The 21,366-nt window shown below is 32.5% G+C and overlaps 1 protein-coding gene across 1 annotated transcript in view; it reads left to right on the top strand.

Moving 5' to 3' along the window:
• Positions 1-20,883, top strand: part of LOC112416454 (uncharacterized) — a 32,055-nt gene extending 11,172 nt beyond the window's left edge. The window contains exon 3 of the mRNA XM_024770281.2: positions 20,762-20,883. Within this exon, the coding sequence (XP_024626049.2) occupies positions 20,762-20,883 (122 nt within the window). The remainder of the gene's footprint in view (positions 1-20,761) is intronic.
• The last annotated feature ends 483 nt before the right edge of the window (positions 20,884-21,366 follow it).

Below are 21,366 nucleotides of genomic sequence, written 5' to 3'. Positions count from 1 at the left end.
TAAGGGTATGTAGGCATAGGATTTTTATCCTTCCAAATCAAGTAAAAATAACCAAAAACATACTTCTTCCCCCATTCTTTCACTTAGATTTTTTAGGTAATAAATTTCAAATAAGCAATGAATTTAGCACAAAGATAAATTAGGTAAGAGGTTCCTACGGGATACCGTAGACGCTTAGGGTGCTAGCACCTTCCCTTCGCGTAACCAACCCCCGAATCCAAAGTCTCGATGAGGGTTTTTACTCATTTTTTCCCTTCCCACGAATAAAAATCGAGAGTTCAAAGATTGACGATTCAAATCAATTAATGGTTTGATATCCGAAAATCACGAGCACAATTGTCGTTGTCCTTTTATATAGTACAAGTCTTGTCTCTATCCAAGTTATGCCCCTGTCACATTTGGAGCAAAAAATTCCTTATTTTTCATCATACTGACAATCATTGGTGACCCAACTACCTGTACTTGCAATCCTACAACGATGTTGTTTATACCTCCAGGGCTGCATCTTTGTACAACTTTGCAACAAACAAACAACCAACCCATAAAACCAACCATAATGAGCATAAATTGTCCAAATAACTAGATATCAACAAAATCTAAATAAATTCACCTCTAACACTTAGTACTAAAACTAAACCAAGAAAAGGCTTTCGTTGTAGATATGAGTAGAGAATAGTTGATGTTATATACAAGGGTTGTTAATAACAAACTTGACAGAATGTAACTTGTTTAGTCAGTATAATTTAACAAGTGAGAACATGCAATTTGTTTCATTAGGTACAATTTGACCATATACAATAAAGAGATAGGATAAAGTGATTCAAGGATTACAAAATAAGAACTGATGCTAAAGTGTACTATTTTATTAAAGGAAGATAATAATTTTGTCTTCTAGAGTTAAGATCATTGGCTTAGAATGACACTATTTTGGGATAAATATATAAGGGGCATTTCAAATTTTTCATCATAATATAGGATAGGTTAGACAATAATATAATGAGTAGTAGTAATTTATCTTTGTTCCACTACTTGCTCTTTTGTCATGTTATATTTTTTGTAGCAACTCTTCTATATTATTTACTTTTATTTCACATTCATTTTATTTTCATCAACACAATCCATTGCAAAGCCATTTTTTTAAAAATTATTTTTATTCTCATCGTTTTTCGGTTATGTTTTTTTTTTTTTTCTCTCTTCATGAAATATAGTAGTGAAGGGATTTCATTACCAACAGCTTTAGAAACAAGCACATATCCTCTGCCCCCTGCATTATGATTAAAACACATATAGATATTGAATTGTTGTGATACCTCTGGTAGTAACCGACAGAGGCCGATTAAGTGACGACATTCGAGTGTGACATCAGGTGGTTCCGATGACGGCATTGCTCAGACACTTCTGATTGAACGTGTGTCCTGGTGTCCGACACCAACACGACACCGACACTTGTGATTACATTGAATTATGTCATTTTTTCAAAATTTTATCCGTGTCGATGTGTCCGTATCAGTGTCGTGTCCGGTGTCCGTGTCTGTATCCGTGCTTCATGACCGATAATCACTAATGTTAAACGTCACGAAAGGATTGTCATTTAGAGAACCTTGATCATTATAAAAATATCCAATTGTAAGGCACTCTGTAGTGGAAATTGAAAGAGAAGGTATGGCTGTTTGGCTATCACCATATTCTTCTGATCATTTCTTAGGCTTAATACATGCTTTGGTCCCTTAACTTATTTTTGAATTTCATTTTGGTCCCTTAATTATAAAGTATCTCAATTTGGTCCCTTATCTTTACTACTGTCAATCATATTAGTCCTCTCCGTTAATTTTTTGAAAAATCTGTTAAACACTTTCCAGGAATTGGGATCAATGGCTGGATTTAAAAAACACACATGGTATACAATGGAGACACAAACATATGATAGCTTTTTATTGTCTTTCCATATTTTTCTAATTTCCTAAAAATAAAAATTAAAAATTACAACAATTCATCCTGCAGCAGCAGCACATACCCTCCTGCATCTTCTTCCTCATTCGCTCACTCTCTCTTCTTCAATGGCCATCCAATTCATGCAAAAACACCTACAAAAACTTCCTGACTCTATTCCTTCTTTGGTTGGATAATTAACAACCAAATCAAAAACATTATCCTCCGTTACCCTAACAACCAAATTCCAATTCAAACCCTTCAGAAGAAATTCAAAACGCTAGATCTTCAAGGTAAAGCCTTTAATTGGATTTCCAAATACCCTTCTTACTTCCAGTTTCAGAAAGATCATGTTCTTCTCACTAAACGAATGATTGAACTTGTTCATGAAGAACAATCCCTTAAAGATTCCCTGGAATCTGTTTTCGTTCAACGTCTCGCCAAATTGTTCATGCTTTCTTTGAATAATTGTTTGAATGCTATGAAGATCAATGAAATTAAGAATAGTTTAGGGTTTCCTGATGATTATTTGATTCAGATTGTGGCGAAATATCCGGATTTGTTTCGAATTAGGAATGAGAGTGGGAGGAGAAGTTCTACGGTCGTTGAGTTGATGAAATAGAACCCTGATTTTGCTGTTTCACGATAAAAATTATTGTAATTTTTTATTTTTTATTTTTAGGAAATTAAAAAAAAAATATGGAAAGACAATAAGAAGTTATTATATGTTTGTGTCTCCATTGTATACCATGTGTGTTTTTTAAATCCAGTCATTGATCCCAAATCCTGGAAATAATTTGATTGACGGAAGTAAAGATAAGGGACCAAATTGAGACATTTTATAATTAAGGGACCAAAATAAAATTCAAAAATAAGTTAAGGGACCAAAGCATGTATTAAGCCCATTTCTTATTATGAGACTTATTTTTTTAGTGGCTCGTAGTTTTTTATTCACTCCTATGTTTGAAGTCCAATGCATATTATTTTGAAGGTAAGAACGATATGCTTGGCATGAAGGCATTTGCTGACTAGGATTTTGAAGATTATACATACATGGAGGTACGTTGTAATGCCACGGCACATGCATTGGTATATGAACATTCGCCATGTGTGATAAGTTTGCATCTTTTTTGTTTTCTACAAATGCATTTTCGTCGCTAGAAGGAATACTATCCGTAGAGTTATTATTTTTGTTGTTCTGGTCATGGACGGTTATGTCATTCACCTGTGATTTCGTCGCGTTGTCGCTATCAAACAACAATGAATCAATGGACAACATAGGAGTCAATAATTCGATTCTTTCCACCACGTGGAACCCTAATTGGTTCACATCTCTGTTCTGATTATTTATGTTGTTGCGGTTGTTGTTGTTGATGTTGTCGATCTTAGCTGTCAACGCCGCCGTTCGAGCCGTCGTCGTATTGTATAATGCCGCCATTTGATCTGCAAGAGCTTTGGCGGCCGCAATTAAACCGTGAAATTCTACCATCGTAACCGGTTGATCTCCCATGACTGATCACGTTAGGAAAAGAACAGGAGATACGAGCTCTGACACCAACTAACGTAGTACGTAAGCGTATGCTAGCAAACACTAAACCTAGATTGAAAAGAAACAAGTTTGCAAACGACAAACTTGTGAAAATAAGGTTCCAGAATCAACATTGAGAAAAACTCTCTAAAATATTATTTTGAATAAAAGTTATCTGGGCTACATTGTTAAGCTTAAATATGGAAATAACAAACCATAATGGACCTAAAAACAACAAACTGAAAATATAACAAACAAATAATTAAATTAGGCTGAAATAATAAATACTACTAAGTTACTAATAAAACCCTCCTACATCACTAACTAAATCTTTTTAGGCTATGATTGTAAGATCAACCTCTATTTTATTTGTTGGATATTCATATAATTTAATGCCTTTACTCAGTTATTTTATGTTTGCTATTTAGTTTTATTGTCGTGCGTAAGATTTGTCTCCTCTGAAGCATAACCCTGATTTAGGCACTTATGTAGTGACATAGACTAATATTGATATTTATATATGACTAACCAGGAAGTAATTAATTATTAACTAGTGAAACAAACCAAAAGCGAGCGTATCCTAATAGTAAGTACTTTGGGATGTGACATACCTAATATTGATGAACATCTGTTGAAATCAAGTAGTAAGTAGTTAGTAATTAAGGAAACTATGACTTCACGACTTAAATCAGCCCAATAACTCCATTCTCTTTCCTTTGTAAGGTATACACTGATATGGCTTCCCGTTTCTAGAACTACTAAGAGAGAGTGTGTGTTATGTACTTCTAAGATCCATAAATGAGAGAACCTTCAGGAACACTGGCCATCATACCTTTGCAATTCTTGGAAATCTACCATAAGTTTATGTTTCAATTACCTTTGAGTGAGATAAACTGTATACGTAAAGATGATCGTGTGATCAATAAGTACAACTCAACAGGCGGAGGTATAGACCTTAATCGACCAAGATAGTATAAACCTTGCACGTAAGGATCACCGTGCGACCAGCAGGTGCAACTTGAGAAACTGATTAGGTTATCAGGTAACATTTTGCAATAAAATCAAGTAATTTGTTGTGTTGCAAACATATAAAAATTACTAATCTATGAACCCTTATCTTTTTTATTTATTATTTTGTTCTTAAATAAGTAACGCAAATTGTTTATATGAAACGACCATTTATATGGATACAATACCCTAGTTATCATTGTATTACTTAGTAAACGATTTGTCACACTTGCCTAATCCAACCATCAATGTCTTTTAAAGATATCAATTTGTTGTGTTGGCTCTTGCGCACTTAGAAAGGAATTCAATTCATAAAATTGATTATGATAAGAATTGAATATTATTTAACTTTAACTTTTCATTACTTTTTTCTTCACATTTGCAATTTAATAAAATTGATAATGTAATTCTTATGATTATCAATTTTATGATTTGAACTCCTTTCCTAGTGTGAACAAGGACCAATGCAACACATAGAAATACTTAAGAGGCATTTAGTATTATTATAATTTTATGAAGAGTTTTTAAAATTTTATAAATGCTTAAACTATTTTATGATTATGTGAGCATGAACTTTATACACTATAAATTGATCAAATCATATCATACTTTAGATGCAAAGAGTGAAAAAGATGTCTGAAACTTTGAAGTTTGTTTATGTTCTGATTCTATTTATTTCCATATTTCATGTTGTAATAGTATGTGATTCTATTTATTTCCCTGTTTCTCGTCCTTGTATAACTGATAAAGATTGTCCAAACATGAAACATTATAAAGCTAAATGTCGGAAAGGCTTTTGTATAAGTAGCAGGGTGAGATGAAAGAGTTCTTGCTCTAACCAAAGCATTGTACGGTATATTGTATGCTAGAATATTTGAGGAGCTTTCATTTGGTATTTGTGTATGCACCTAATAATTTTTTCTCCTATTTTTCAAGGACCTTAAAGTTATGATTTTATACTATGAGATAATTGCAATGCAATGAAATAAGTCATGAAATAAAATTATTTATAGATGTCTTCTTATGTCATAAATTAGAAGGTATTGCCATGATGTGCATTCCAAACATATAAAACTTTTTTTTTCTCTCAATCCAACCATCTAAAAAATCACTTTAATAGTTAAATTGAAAAATAATTTCTAGCTTACTTTTAAAAAAAATAGATATTTATTCATTCAAATTTTTAGACGATGATAATTTCGGAAAACGCATCAAATCATATCAATTAATAAAGTAGTAAGTTATCTTCTCCACACGAATTGTTGCTTTTGCAAAATTAAACTAAACTTGATTAAAAACAGTTAATGGGGGGATTTGCAAAGAGTTGTTTGTTGTTAAACATAAAAGTAAAAAAAGTAATGCTAAATTAGAATGATGATGGCGATTAGGATTCTTCGAATCTCCTCCCTCTCCTTGTTGGGTCAATCAAACTTCTAGTAACAACTACTATTTGACGTTTATGCTTATGACACCAATTAATATTTAGGTAAATAAAGATGATTTTTAAGAAAATCAGAATTTGAAAAAAAAAATATTCAATATAAACATCTATCATAAGTTCACTAATTATGTTTCCCTAAAAAAAAGTTCACTAATTATGTTTTATGTTGGCGGATTTCTTTGTATGTGTTGTCGAGAAAGAGGCGGACTCGATCAATGACTATTCGTTCGTTAGAACGAAAAGTCAAAATTTCTTTGGAGCAATGCCGCAATGGGCAAAACCTGGTCATTTTTCAAGAACAATAGCTAAGAGACCTCATACTACTACTTGAGTCTGAAACCGCAATAGCTAAGAGACCGCAATGGGCAAAATTTCTTATGACACCAATTAATATTTGGGTAAATATAGATGATTTTTAAGAAAATCAGAATTTTAAAAATAAAAAATATTCAAAATAAACATCTATCATAAGGTCACTAATTATGTTTTCCTAAAAAAAAGTTTACTAATTATGTTTTAGGTTGGCGGATTTCTTTGTATGTGTTGTCTGGAAAGAGGAGGATTCAATGACTATTCGTTCGTCAGAACGAAAAGTCAAAATTTCTTTGGAGAATTGCCGCAATATAATGGGCAAAACCTGGTCATTTTTTAAGAACAATAGCTAAGAGACCTCATACTACTACTTGGGTCTGAAACCTACGCTCCAAACAAGAAACAAAATAATTCTTTATAGTTGTCTTTTAAAAGAAATGATTTTCATTATGGAAAATAAACACACAATAGCTTCTGATTTTTTTTAAATCAATAAAAATTAAGTTTTAAATTGTTGATCAATATAATATTTTTAGTAAACATATATGTAAAAAATTGATTTACCTGATTTAGATATTTTTCCACGTAAGAATTACAAGAAAATTGATTTACCAGCAAGTGATTTTTTTGTACTCACAAATGCGAAATTTTACATACTCCGTAGTCAATATGCCTTGAAGAAAAAGGTTGCATTATCATTAAGCATAACCAAACTATATATGTTTGTTTTCCTTTTATTATATTAAATTTGTTTTCTGCTCATTTTGAAGCAAATGGAATAAGATTATCGAGCAGTTGGTGGACAAGAAAATCCCCAAATACAAAAAACGCTCTTGGCCTGTTAGTTTTAATGGTCAATTCAAGTTTGTTAGTGATGTAATCATATTTAGTAGGTTAATCACATTAGTTTTTAGTTTGTTATTTGATTACAAGTTTCCTAGAATTTAGCTTATGGTTGTTAGGGTTTGTTACTTTGCTTGTACTTCGAGCAACTTATCATAGTCATAGACTTGTATATAAGCCAAGTTAACATTGAACATTAACATTATTAAGGTTAGATCTCTACCATTTCCAAGGTCTTTATATCTTCTTAACATTAAAACATTTCTCATATTAAACAAGTAGTTCCGTTCCCCTCCTCTGTCAAGCTTAAGGAATTTGACAATAAAGATAAAAGTGATCAAGTTTTACTTTAAATATTAGAGTTAATAAAACTTGTTTAAAAGAAGCATGAGCACGCAATTAATCAACCTTATGCAAACATAATCATAACCTCATTGTGTCTTAAGCACAAAGTGTTTTAGCTCATGGTAAGCTCAAACACAAAAATATAAATAAGATAAGAAATGGAAGAAAACACAATGAAAAAGAATGAGATTTTTTGCATTACTCACTCACAAGGTTCCTAAAACCCCAACTAAGTAAGAGCGAGCTATCATGCTCTCCAATGAAATGAATGATGAGTAGAATATGGGTTCTGAGATCTTAAGTGGCTGCTAACCCTAGTTGGAAACCGCCGCTTAAACAAGATGACAAATTTCAGACACTTGTCAGAACATTGTCATCGTCCTTTTATATTACAAGTCTTGTCTCTATCCAAATTATGTCCTTTAGTAATTTTCCATGTGCATTCGTCCTTATTACATTTGGAATAAAAAATTCCTTATTTTTCATTGTACCGACAATCATCGGTGACCCAACAAACTTCATATCCATGCCTCATCAAGGATGTATCTGAAGGTGAGAGGAGGAGGGTTGAATTGTGTTAACTTTTTCTTCTTTTAAACCAAGTCCAGAGTCTTGTGCAACAGATTGAAAAGAGAAAGAGTAACAAGCAATTATCCTGGTTCCTTCCACAATTCGGAAGTAGTCCAGCCCCCCTTGCACTTCCAAGGAGATTTTCACTATAATCACATAAGATTACAATTTCTCAAGCACAGAAGCAAGAGACTTAAAATACTGAAGCACACAAGCAAGAGATTTCCTATGCTCAAGCACAAAAGCAACAGACTTCCTAAACAAACAAATTACAAAGAATAAGGTTGGTTGAACACTTGATATACAATCAGTGGTGTTCACAGTACAAAACAGTTCAGACTCTAAGACTTAAGAATTTTTAAGATATGAAAGTTGATAAGAAATGCTAAGTGTTTTGATGCACAATAATTTCAGCAGAGTTTTGGCACAAGTTAAAATGTTGTAGAGTCACAACTAATCTTCAAGTCACAACTAATCTTCAAGTCTTCATTCCTTTATATAGAGATATGAAAGAGATGTTGTAGAGGTGCCATTATATCAAAGAGTCGTTGTAGAAGCTTGATCAATCAACATTGATTTGTTGCTTGATATGGTTAATATCGTAGGAGAGAATAATTTGAAAACCATTCCATGATAGGGAATTAACCGTTTCATTCCAATAAAGACACAACTGTAACTTTTACTATGCGCATGAAATGTTGGAGTAGTGGAGGTAGTGGTTGTACAATTGCACCACTGACATTCACTGTTCTTTCTCTTTGTATAAGCATCTAAAGCCTTCTAATTCTTCAGAATATCCGTTGCTCTAGTCTTCTATTACTTATGCACATTTGTGTCTTCAAATATCCATAAAAACTAACTTTAGATTCTTCACTTCAGCTTCTGATGAATCTTTAGACTCTGGGTGAACTTCAGACTCTGACAGCCAGCTTCTTAATAGTCTTCAGACTCTGACTTTTTCAAATTCTGACTTGCAACTAAGCTTCTCTTGAAAATTCTTTTGCTCTCAATTGTTCTTTCAGAACCAATACTTTGTTTTAAGACTTATAAATTTTACTCTATGGTCCTGCACACTTGAACAAATATTAGCATATCCAATTGAACTTTTAATACCTAGTTATCATCAAAACTTAAAGGCATTGTTAAACTCATTTTGTTTCAAAAATACCCACGTTCATATATTCGTACTACTTATACTAGCAATCTTACAACGATGTTGTTTATGCCTCCGGGGCTGCATCTTTGTACAACTTTGCAACAAACACACAACCAACCCATAAAACCAACCATAATGAGCATAAATTATCCAAATGGATAATGATACAACGCACGACATGCTTTTTCGTGCATGTTGCACGACATGATTTTTTTCTTTTATTTAATGAAAAATCACAAACATGTATCTTCGAGTGATGTTGTGTACTACTACCCCATTTACGACAAATCAATTCTATGACATAATATATTTAAATAACTCTTCCATGGTTTACTGCTTTACACTTTAATTTTTACCCATTGGAAAACACATTTCTTTGGACTGTAGTAACACCCATGGTGACAATGATTATAGCAACAATGTTTAGACTATACTTACTTTTTGTTTTACCGTTTAGTTTGTTGTTTTATTTATGCTGACAGTTATGCAAGCCTAAAAAAAGAGCAAATTGGGTGTAGTTTGTGCTGGTCGTACAAATTCGTGGGGAAAGAGCGTCGTGCCCGCTCATTATTAAATTATGGGTATAAATCAAAAGTAATAACCAACATTTTTGCGGTTATCATCACTATGCCAAGAAGTTTTAATTTTAGTGATGCGTCAAATTGAATAATGACTTAAGAAGTAATATAGTGCCGTAGCAATAAGTACGGGGGACCAAATTTTGTTTTATTTTTTCAAGTCATCAAAAACTTTCAAAAAAGTATGCATTTTATCACCCTGATTTGTAATTTTTCACTGCATTATTCAACTTGATACAGCAAAAATAAGCTTTAAACTTAGTGTTAAAAGTTTCTTATGAAAATTTTAAAATTGAGGAATAATATTTCAAGATTTAGAAATTGGAGACTAAACTTGTGAATAACTAAAAATTAGACGAACACAAGTGCATCTAAACCAAAATATTAATATGAAAACTTAGTTGATAGGCCGGGAATTAATGTTGCAGCCATTAGAGAATCGACCGGTTGGACAATGAGTTGGATAATCAATTTCATAGGGAGGGGAATCACCACATGCAGTGGTAAGCTAAGAGTTGTTCCCATTGTGAACAAGAGAATTTACCAAACACAAAATGTTCTTGGCCTAGCTTCACCTCTAACACTTGGTACTAAAAACTAAACCAAGAAAAGGATTTCGTTGTAGATATGAGTAGAGAATAGTTGATGTTATATAGAAGGGTTGTTAATAACAAAGTTGACAGAATGTAATTTGTTTACTCAATATAATTTGACAATTAGTAACAACATGCAATTTGTTTCATTAAGTACAAGTTGACCATATACGATAAAGAGATATTATGAGATAGTAGTATAAAGTGATTCAAGGATTACAAAATAAGAACTGATGCAAAGTGTACTATTTTATTAAAGGAAGATAATAATTTTGTCTTCTAGAGTTAAGATCATTGGCTTAGAATGACACTATTTTGGGATAAATATATAAGGGGCATTTCAAATTTTTCATCATAATATAGGATAGGTTAGACAATAATATAATAAGTAGTAGTAATTTATCTTTGTTCCACAACTTGCTCTTTTGTCATTTTATATTTTTTGTAGCAACTCTTCTATCTTATTTACTTTTATTTCACATTCATTTTATTTTCATCAACACAAAAGGGATGACAATGGGTACCCAATGGGAAGGGTACTATGGTACCCATCCCCATACCCGCGTTTGTAAAAAATACTCGTACCCGGACCCGTACCATCGTGGGCAACAACTTTAGTGCCCTTCCCCATACCCTATGGGCACCTAAGTGCCCATACCCGCACCCATTACCCGCATTTTAACTATGAAAAGACAATAAAAAAAAACCCGCAATTGAAATAAAATTATGATCCAAAAAATTTCAAATCAACTCATAAAATAATATCAATCGTAGTATTTAGCCAAATAAAAAACAATATGCATCGTAGTATTTTGCCGGTACCCATCGGACTTGGATCCAATTGTCATTCCTTTAGAAGTATAAGATTCAAGAAATAGTTACCTAGAAGCAGAAGAGATGGATAACAAAAAGCAACGAAATGCAGGCATACGGAAGAGATTCAATGCAGCAGAAGACTAGGTTTAGGTTACCATAATAAGCAATTTTTAGGTTTAGGTTTAAGATTAAATAGTTAGGTAAATTAATTAATTAATATATAAATTATTTATTATATTATATAAATACATATGTGCGGGTTGCGGGGATGGGTAGTATAATGCCCATACCCGTATCCGTACCCTTTTAAGTTTGCGGGCAATTACCTGGACCCATGCTCATACCCATATATGAAAGCGGGGATTTACCCTATCCATTGCGGTTAATTTTTGCGGATACCCATCGGGCCTGGGTCTAATTGCCAAATCCATTACAAAGCCATTTTTTAAAAAATTATTTTTATTCTCATCGTTTTTCGGTTATGGTTTTTTTTTTTCTCTTCATGAAAGATAGTAGTGAAGGGATTTCATTACTAACAGCTTTAGAAACAAGCACATATCCTCTGCCCCCTGCATTATTATTAAAACACATATAGATATTGAATTGTTGTGATACCTCTGGTAGTAACCGACAAAGTCCGATTTAGTGACGACATTCGAGTGTGACATCAGGTGGTTCCGACGGCGGTCGATACTCGCTAAAGTTAAACGTCATGAGAGGATTTTCATTTAGAGAACCTTGATCATTATCAAAAAAATCCAATGGTAAGGCGCTATGTAGTGGAAATTGAAAGAGAAGGTATAGCTGTTTGGCCATCACCATATTCTTCTGATCCTTTCTTATTATGAGACTTATCTTTTTTAGTGGCTCGTAGTTTTTTATTCACTCCTATGTTTGAAGTCCAATGCATATTATTTTGTTTTCTACAAATGCATGCATTTTCGTCGATAGAAGGATTACTATCCGTAGAGCTATTAATCTTGTTGTTCTGGTCATGGGCAGTTATGTCATTCACCTGTGATTTCGTCGTGTTGTCCCTATCAAACAACAATGAATCAATGGACAATATAGTAGAGTCAATAATTTGATTGTTTCTACCACGTGGAAGCCTAATTGGTCCACATCTCTGTTCTGATTGTTTATGTTGTTGTTGTTGTTGATTTTGTCGATCTCAATTGTCAACGTCGTCAACGTCTCCGTTCGAGCCGTCATTGTTGTGGATAATGCCGCCATCTCATCTGCAAGAGCTTTGTCCGCCGCAATTAAATCGTGAAATTCTACCATCGTAAAAGAACAGGAGATACCTGCTCCGATACCAACTGACGTAGTACGGAAGCGTATGTTAGCAAACACTAAACCTTGATTGAAAAGAAACAAGTTTGCAAACGACAAACTTGTGAAAATAAGGTTCAAGAATCCACCAATTGAGGAAAACTCTCTAAAATATTATTGAATAAAAGTTATATGGGCTACATCTGTTAAGCTTAAATAGGGAGATAACAAACCATAATGGTCTTAAAAACAACAAACTGAAAATAAAACAAACAAATAATTAAATTAGGCTGAAATAATAAATACTACTAAATTACTAAAAAACCCTCCTCCTGCATCACTAAATAAATATTTTTAGGTTATGATTCTAAGATGAACCTCTATTTCTATTTGTTGGATATTCATATAATTTAATGCCTTTATTCAGTTATTTTATGTTTGCTATTGAGTTTTATTGTCGTGTGTAAGATTTGTCTCCTCTAAAGTATAACCCTGATTTAGGCACTTATGTAGTGACATGGACTAATATTGATATTTATATATGACTAACCAGAAAGTAATTAATTATTAACTAGTGAAACAAACCAAAAGCGAGCGTACCCTAATAGTAGAGCTGTCAAAACGGGCGGCCCGGCCGGGCCAAGGGCTTTTAAGGGCCGGGCTAAAAAGCCCGGTTTGAATATGGGCTGCAAAAAATGAGCCCGAGCCCGGCCCTATACGGGCTCCCGGGCTAACGGGCCGGCCCTGGCCTGTATTTTTTTCTTCCCTTTTCCATTCTTTTAAGTACGGAACATACATAAATATGCCGGGCTAACGGGCCAGCCCGAGCCCGTATCAGTCTCTCACACACACAGACCACAAAAAAAAAAAAAAAAACAGTTGTACTTTTTGCGGGCTTCCGGGCAGCCCGGAGCCAGGACGGGCTAGCCCTAACGGGCCAAGGGCTTTTACGGGCCGGGCTAAAAAGCCCTCTTCAATTTCGGGCTCCAATTATTCGGCCCAAGCCCTACATTTTATTCGGGCTTTCGGGCCGGCCCTTACGGCCCGGCCCATTTTGACAGCTCTACCTAATAGTAAGTACTTTGGGATGTGACATACCTAATATTGATGAACATCTGTTGAAATCAAGTAGTAAGTAGTTAGTAATTAAGGAAACTATGACTTCACGACTTAAATCAGCCCAATAACTCCGCTCTCTTTCCTTGGTAAGGTATACACTGATAGGGCTTCCTGTTTCTAGAACTACTAAGGGAGGGAGAGAGAGAGAGAGAGAGAGAGAGAGAGAGAGAGAGAGAGAGAGAGAGTGTGTGTGTGTGTTATGAACTTCTAAGATCCATAAATGAGAGAACCTTCAGGAACACTGGCCATCATACCTTTGGAATTCTAGGAAATCTACCATTTGTTTATGTTTCAATTACCCTTGAGTGAGATAAACCGCACACGTAAAGATGATCGTGTGATCAACACGTACAACTCAACAGGCGGAGGTATAGACCTTAATCGACCAAGATAGTATAAACCTTGCACATAAGTATCACCGTGCGACCAGCAGGTGCAACTTAACAAACTGATTAGGTTATCATGTCCCACGAACTCATTAAATAGTCCTTATATGAATTACCTCGAATAAGACTTGACTGTTACGTAAATCCAACAAATAAATAGAGGGGATTCAAAGAATCCTAATCGACTTTAACATTTTGTAATCAAAACAGGTAACTTGTTGTGTTGCAAACATATAAAAATTACTAATCTCTAAACCCTTATCTCTTTTATTTATTATTTTGTTCTAAAATAAGTAACACGAATTGTTTGTATGAAACGACAACTTATGTGGATACGATACTCTACTTATCATTGTATTACTTAGTGAACGATTTGTCACACTTGCCTAATCCAACCATCAACACCTCTTAAAGATATCAATTTGCTGTGTTGGCTCTTGCTTCAAATTATAAAATTGATTATGATAAGAATTGAATATTATTTAAATTATAACTTCTCATTACTTTTTTCTTCACATTTGCAATTTTATGATTTGAACTCCTTTCCTAGTGTGATCAAGGACCAATACAACACATAGATATACTTAAGAGACATTTACTATTATTTTAATTTTATGAAGAGTTTTTAAAATTTTATAAATGTTTAAACTATTTAATGATTATGAGATTATGAGAGCATGAATTTTATACACTATAAATAGATCAAATCATATCCTACATTAGATGCAAAGAGTGAAAAATATGGCTGAAACTCTGAAGTTTGTTTATGTTCTGATTCTATTTATTTCCATATTTCTCGTCGTAATAGGATGTGATTCTATTTATTACCCTATTTCACGTCCTTGTAAAACAGATAAAGATTGTCCAAACAGGAAGAATTATAAAGGTAAATGTCGGAAAGGCTTTTGTATGAGTAGCAGGTTGAGATGAAAGAGTTCTTGCTCTAACCAAAGAATTGTACAATATATTGTATGCTAGAATATTTGAGGAGCTTTCATTTGGTATTTGTGTAAGCACCTAATAATTTTTTCTCCTATTTTCAAGGACCTTAAAATTATGATTTTATACTATGAGATAATTGCAATGCAATGAAATAAGGCATGAAATAGAATTATTTATAGATGTCTTCTTATGTCATAAATTTAAAGGTATTGCCATGATCTGCATTTCAGACATATAAAACTTTTTTTTCTTTCAATCCAACCATCTAAAAATATCACTTTAATAGTTAAGTTGAAAAATAATTTGTAGCTTACTTTTAAAAAAAAAATAATATTTATTCATTCAAATTTTTAGACAATGATAATTTCGGAAAGCGCGTCAAATCATATCAATTAATAAAGTAGTAAGTTATCTTCTCCACATGAATTGTTGCTTTTGCAAGACAATTAAACTAAACTTGATTAAAAACAGGGGAGTTGCAAAGAGTTGTTATTGTTAAACATAAAAGTAAATAAAAGTACCGCTAAATTAGAATGATGATGGCGATTAGGATTCTTCGAATCTCCTCCCTCTCCTTGTTGGGTCAATCAAACTTCTAGTAACCACTACTATTTGACGTTTATGCTTATGACACCAATTAATATTTGGGTAAATAAATGATGATTTTTAAGAAAATCAGAATTTGAAAAATAAAAAATATTCAATATAAACATCTATTATAAGTTCACTAATTATGTTTCCCTAAAAAACTTAGTACTAAAACTAAACCAAGAAAAACAACAACAGGAACAAAACTTGAAGAGGGTGCCATTCAAATGAATTGAACCTTTTGAATTTAATTATAAGGTTGACTATATTAATTCTAAGGCATGTTTTAGATATGAGTAGAGAGTTCTCAATGTCTTTATATATAACATTTCTATTAACCATAACATGTTGATATAAATGTAATACAAATATATGTTGGTTTGAGTGGAATTGAGCCTGAATTTTTAAGTAAAGTCTCAAATTCATTAAAGGTGGTTAGCCAAATTTATTGGTAGAGAATAATTATTAGCTCCAAATAGAACAAAATAAATGTCTCTTTCTTAGTTCTTTCTAATTGGTTGATTTGACTGCTGAAAATTCAGGGTGACGTGGATATGAATGTTTTTTATGTCAACCAATCTAATTATTTGAGTTAGGACCCTGTTGTCTGTTGCACCTCCCTCCCTATTTCATATATGTTTTTTATCCCTGTAAATATATCAACTTTTCGTTTTAGTCCTTTTAAAAAATTTCTTCAATTTTTGATCCCTAATTTTTTTCATCTTCACTTTTAGTCCCTCCTTTACAGTAAACTCATATGTACAATTCATACTTTTGAATAAAATTTTGCAGAAAAATTCATAATATTATGAGAATCTCTCCCAAATAAAATTAGAATTTTTTAACAAAATATGAATTTAATATGAATTTTGTACAGTTAAAAATTTATATTTAATTTGTGTTTTGTTAAAAAAAAAAATTCTAATTTTTTTTTGGAAATATTTTTTTACAATATTCTACACATTTCTGCACAATTTCATTAAAAAAAAAAATACAAAAATTAACTTATTAATAGGGATCAAAAGTAGTGATTGAAAATTTTATAAAGAGTAAAAGTTGAAAGAAAATTTTAAAAGGATTAAAACAAAAAGTTGACATATTTATAGGAATAAAAAATATATTTAACCCTTATTATTTTTGGTACATTTAATTAAGAATTCATCCTATCCGTTTAGTTTTTATTTAGTGTTTAGTTAGTAACAAAACAATAAACACAAAGTGGACAATTAACTCGGTTGATCTAATTGAAAAGGCTAGACTCTTTCAATGTGATGAAGATTCGACTCCACGAGGGTGCATTTGATTTGCTAAAAAATGAAGGACAGTGCAGAACAACTCTAGTTGTTCAGTGTTTGATTTGTAAAACTGTTTCAGGTACAAGATAAACTGGAGGCAAGGGACAGGACAAAAACTCATATTTTTGTCCCTCACCAAACCACAACACAACTTTTTGTCCCACGTACAAGTTGTCTAAAATATCAAAATAACATTTTGTCCCTAAAAAAATCGTATAAAACAAAAAATTACTCAATGTCATAAAAAATTTATCATGTGCTGTTCTGCCTTGTGTTGTACTGTTCTATATTGTACTGTTATGTACAGTACATGCTGTTTTGCAAACCAAACACACATAAAAGGATAGTATTTATTGAGTGACATGAAATAGGTTTGCACATGATCTTATTCTTTTTTTTGGTAGATAGACGAAATGGCAAAGCCATTATAAACTCACACACACAAGTGGAGGTACCGGAGTTCGAACCCCGGTCATGGCATCCGGCCTAACAATATCGGCATTTTTGCCAGTTGAGCTAGGACTTCTAGATCACATGATCTTATTCTACAAATTCGTATATATATATATGCTAGATGCTTCATTTAATTACATCATTGTGGATTGCCAATGTTATTTAATTATCTCATACACAATCTATGCGAACCACCTTAATTTAGGCGTTATTTAAGCCTCAAATTTTGATGAGTTAGCTATGATTATTGCTCTGGTTCCGGATGGCAGATTGAAGAAGCAAAACTTTTTTGTGCTCAAGGTCAAAATGAAATGGCTATCAACCTTAGGATGTACATATCACCAAATATTATCAAAGTAATGAAGAGACTTCAGATGAACATCGTTTTGTTCGGTCAAAGCTTCTTCAATCAACATTTTCACCATAATGCAAATACACTCATGTGTAATTTTGTAGATGTGCTAACTATTTAGGACATTAATAAAAATAGTTGTAATTGAATTTTGATTTGTATCCAAATTAGATTTTTAGGAGTGTTTGTGGTGTCATGGTCATTGTTGACCGTTCATATAACTCCTGCAATTGCTTTTCAGCTTATGCGGAGGTTATATAACAGTCAACAGAGACATTTGACATTAAAGAAAACACAAAAAATCACATAATGTAACTGTTCAGATTTTGTTTTCCGGAAATGCTAACAATGTTGTAACCAAAAAAAAAGAAATGTTAACAATGTATTTCGAATTACATAATCCAGACCAGGGGTATTTGTGTCTTCTATGCAGGGCGCCCGACAACAGAGGAGGGCGAGAAAAGTAATAGTCAAGAACTTTTGTGGTACAGTTCAGACACACTATTTTAGCAAATGTCTCATATTATTTATGATCCAACGATAATTATTTATGATCCAATGATTAAATAAAAAAAAATGATACTAAGTGCATTCTACTTGTGCATAAATATGGTCTCTTTAATATCCTGTTTTTCCAACATAAAAAATTTAATTTAAATAATCAGAGTTTTCCACATAAACGGAATGTTACACTTCTTAAAATTCATAAATGGAATAAATAACAATTTATCCTTCATAAATCAATCAACATAAATATTCAAAACTTCGCAGCGGATTTAATTCAACAACATAAATAGTCTTGGCACGAAGGCCTCATCAAAACATCTCATAAAAATCCAATTAACAACTTAATCATATAAATTCATAATCAAATATGTAAGGAATAGAAAATAGCCACAAAAGTTCCCATCCCGTTACTAATCAGAGCACCTAAAGACACAGTGAGAGATAGCCACTCACGACAGCAATCAACAACTACTTATTCTCGATCACCTGCAAATTACTCATACGAAGAGCAACATTTCCAAGCAGAAGGGGTGAGATTTCACAAAACAATAATATTAAGCATATAATTCATCAATTATATTTAACAACATAACAACATCATAATCTCATCATAGATAATAATATAATCATATCATACTTCATTAACAACTCATGTATAGAACAAAACTTAACAACTCGACTCGACAATGTGACTTCAATTTGACTATGCAACTTAGACCTCTTAATCATGCATGTGGTACCAATCTAGGGCATTAAGCCCTCAACATATTAAGTATTAATATACTTCCAGGGCATCAAGCCCTCAACTTAATTGAGCTAAAGCTCTAGGGCATCAAGCCCCCAACAATGAATGAGTATGCATGGACTCAACAACTTACATCTTAGAAACATCGACCTCTTATATAAATTCAATAATTTGGAACAACATCTTTCAACTTAGACCGACTCATGCAGCTTAGTTAATAAACTAACAACAACATAGGCAGTATATAAAACAGCTCATGATATAACAATATCAATGCAAATGAACAACATCTCAAACATCATATATAATTCATGTAATGCATATACAAATATATCACATTATTAACAACATCAAATCATCTTAAAAAGCTTCACAGATCATCATTAATATCATATATAACCTCCATTCCTACCCTAAACAAGGTATTCTGAAACTGGGCAGCTCGCAAGGCGAGCCACTCTACTCGCTATGGCGAGTTCAAGAATTAGGCATTCGCCTTGGCAAACAAGAAACTAGGTGCTCTCGGGAATTTGACATTTTTCATCCAAAAATCCATTTTTAAACTTTCCCAGGTTCAATCTCAATCTAAAAACTTGCCTAATCATTATTATACATATTCAGGCACTAAAAAACATCTAGAGCTCGACTAAAGGATCAATTTACAAAATCATGGTCGACTCACTGGTCACACTCGCTATGGCGAGCTGCAAGGTGCAACTCGCGAGGCGAACAATGAAGATCACCACTCGCGAGGGCGAGGATCATCACTCGGGAGGCGAGCGATGAATGTTTGCTCTGGCATAATTGCAGTTTTCACGAAAATCCACCTAAAGGCATGGTTTTAAGCTTAACATTGATTCCAAATATCAAACTATGGATTATCTAAGGTCTGTAAACAGTTTCTACATCAATCTAACACTTTTTCATCAATTAATCATCAATTCCTCACTTTAACCTGATTCTCCAATTGTCTAAAACTAATCCTACACTTGTTAAATACAACTATCAGAATTACAGACTTAATAAGATTGAATGTTAGTCTCGTCCTTACCTTAAGAATTTGAAATCGCAGCCTCTTGTTGGTTCTTCTCTCTTCTCTTGACTTTTCTCCATTTTCTCCAAAATTGATCGTACGTTAAACTTTTCTAAACCTAGCTCTCACCTATTTATATCTATTCTATCTTATTTCCTCTTTCTTCCCCAAAACTCTCTAAAATCTCAAAACAACCCCTCATCTCAATATTTTTTTTTTTATTTTCAAATCTTATTTTATTAAACAATAAAATAAGTCACAACACCTCATTAAATCACATAAATCACTTAAATCACATAAATCATATAAATATATTCTAAACTCAACAAAATAATTAATTAATCAAAACAGACGTTACGGTCTCTATCCTAGTGGTTCATTATATCCGTAGATAATTTTATGATATTCAAAAAACTATTTTTTTCCCTTTATTATCACGAAAGGATAAAAAAGTTATGAACTTTATTATTTAAGATCCAATGATTAAATAAAAAAAATAAAATTGATCCTAAGTGCATTCTACTTGTGCATAAATATGGTCTCAATCTCAATGGTGCATTATATTTGTAGTTAATATTATGATATTCAAAAATATTTTTTCCCTTTATTATAACGAAAGGATAAAGTAATATCCGAAAAATTAGTCAAATAATATTCAATGCTTATGATTATCAAGTTTAATAGTTGAACTTCTTTCTAGGTGTGGAAAGAACAAACACAACCCACTTATATACTGAAGAGACATTTATTATTATAATTTTATGAAGGGTTTTAAAATTTTAAAAATATTCAAACATTTAATTATTTTTATTAGAGCATAAATTTTATACACTATATTTATATCAAATCTTATCCTATCTTTTAAATGCAAAGAACGAAAAATATGGCTGAAACTCTGAAGTTTGTTTATGTTTTGATTCTATTTATTTCATTGTTTCTTGTCTTAATAGTATGTGATTCTGCTTTTGTAGCAAATACTGAAACTTGTATAACAGATAAAGATTGTCCAAATGGGAGAAACTATATTGGTAGGTGTCGTAAAGGCCACTGCCAGCAGAGGCTAGTTAGATGAATGAGTTTCTGCTCTAGCAAAATAATTGCAGATTATACTTTATACTGGAATATTCGAGGAGCTGTCATTTGGTTTTTGTGCATGCACCGAATAATTGTATTTTTCTTTTTTCTTTTTGAAATTTTATGGACTTTGAAATCATGATTTTGTACTCTAAAATATTGACAATGAAATGAAATAAGACAGTGTATCCTTATCTCGTATATTTACTTCCGTCCCTCTTGATAATCAACTAATTTTAGGCACTTGATCATTTAATTAATGTCTTGGTGACCAACCATTATCGGTTTCTTTACGGTCACTTTATTTTTGAACTTTTTGTTCCCCACACAAACTCATACTACTTTTACTCTTAAAATTAAACTTTTGAGGGTTAATTTATCGTTGAAGTTAGAACGTGCTCCTTAAAATATCTACCTACACACTCACTCAAAGACTGCATTTTTTTGCTTTTTTCAAAGAGAGAATTTCACATTGAAACTG

The sequence above is a fragment of the Medicago truncatula genome, chromosome 7, assembly GCF_003473485.1.
Source record: "Medicago truncatula cultivar Jemalong A17 chromosome 7, MtrunA17r5.0-ANR, whole genome shotgun sequence".
NCBI lineage: Eukaryota > Viridiplantae > Streptophyta > Magnoliopsida > Fabales > Fabaceae > Medicago > Medicago truncatula.
This window is presented reverse-complemented; position numbering and strand designations above follow the sequence as displayed.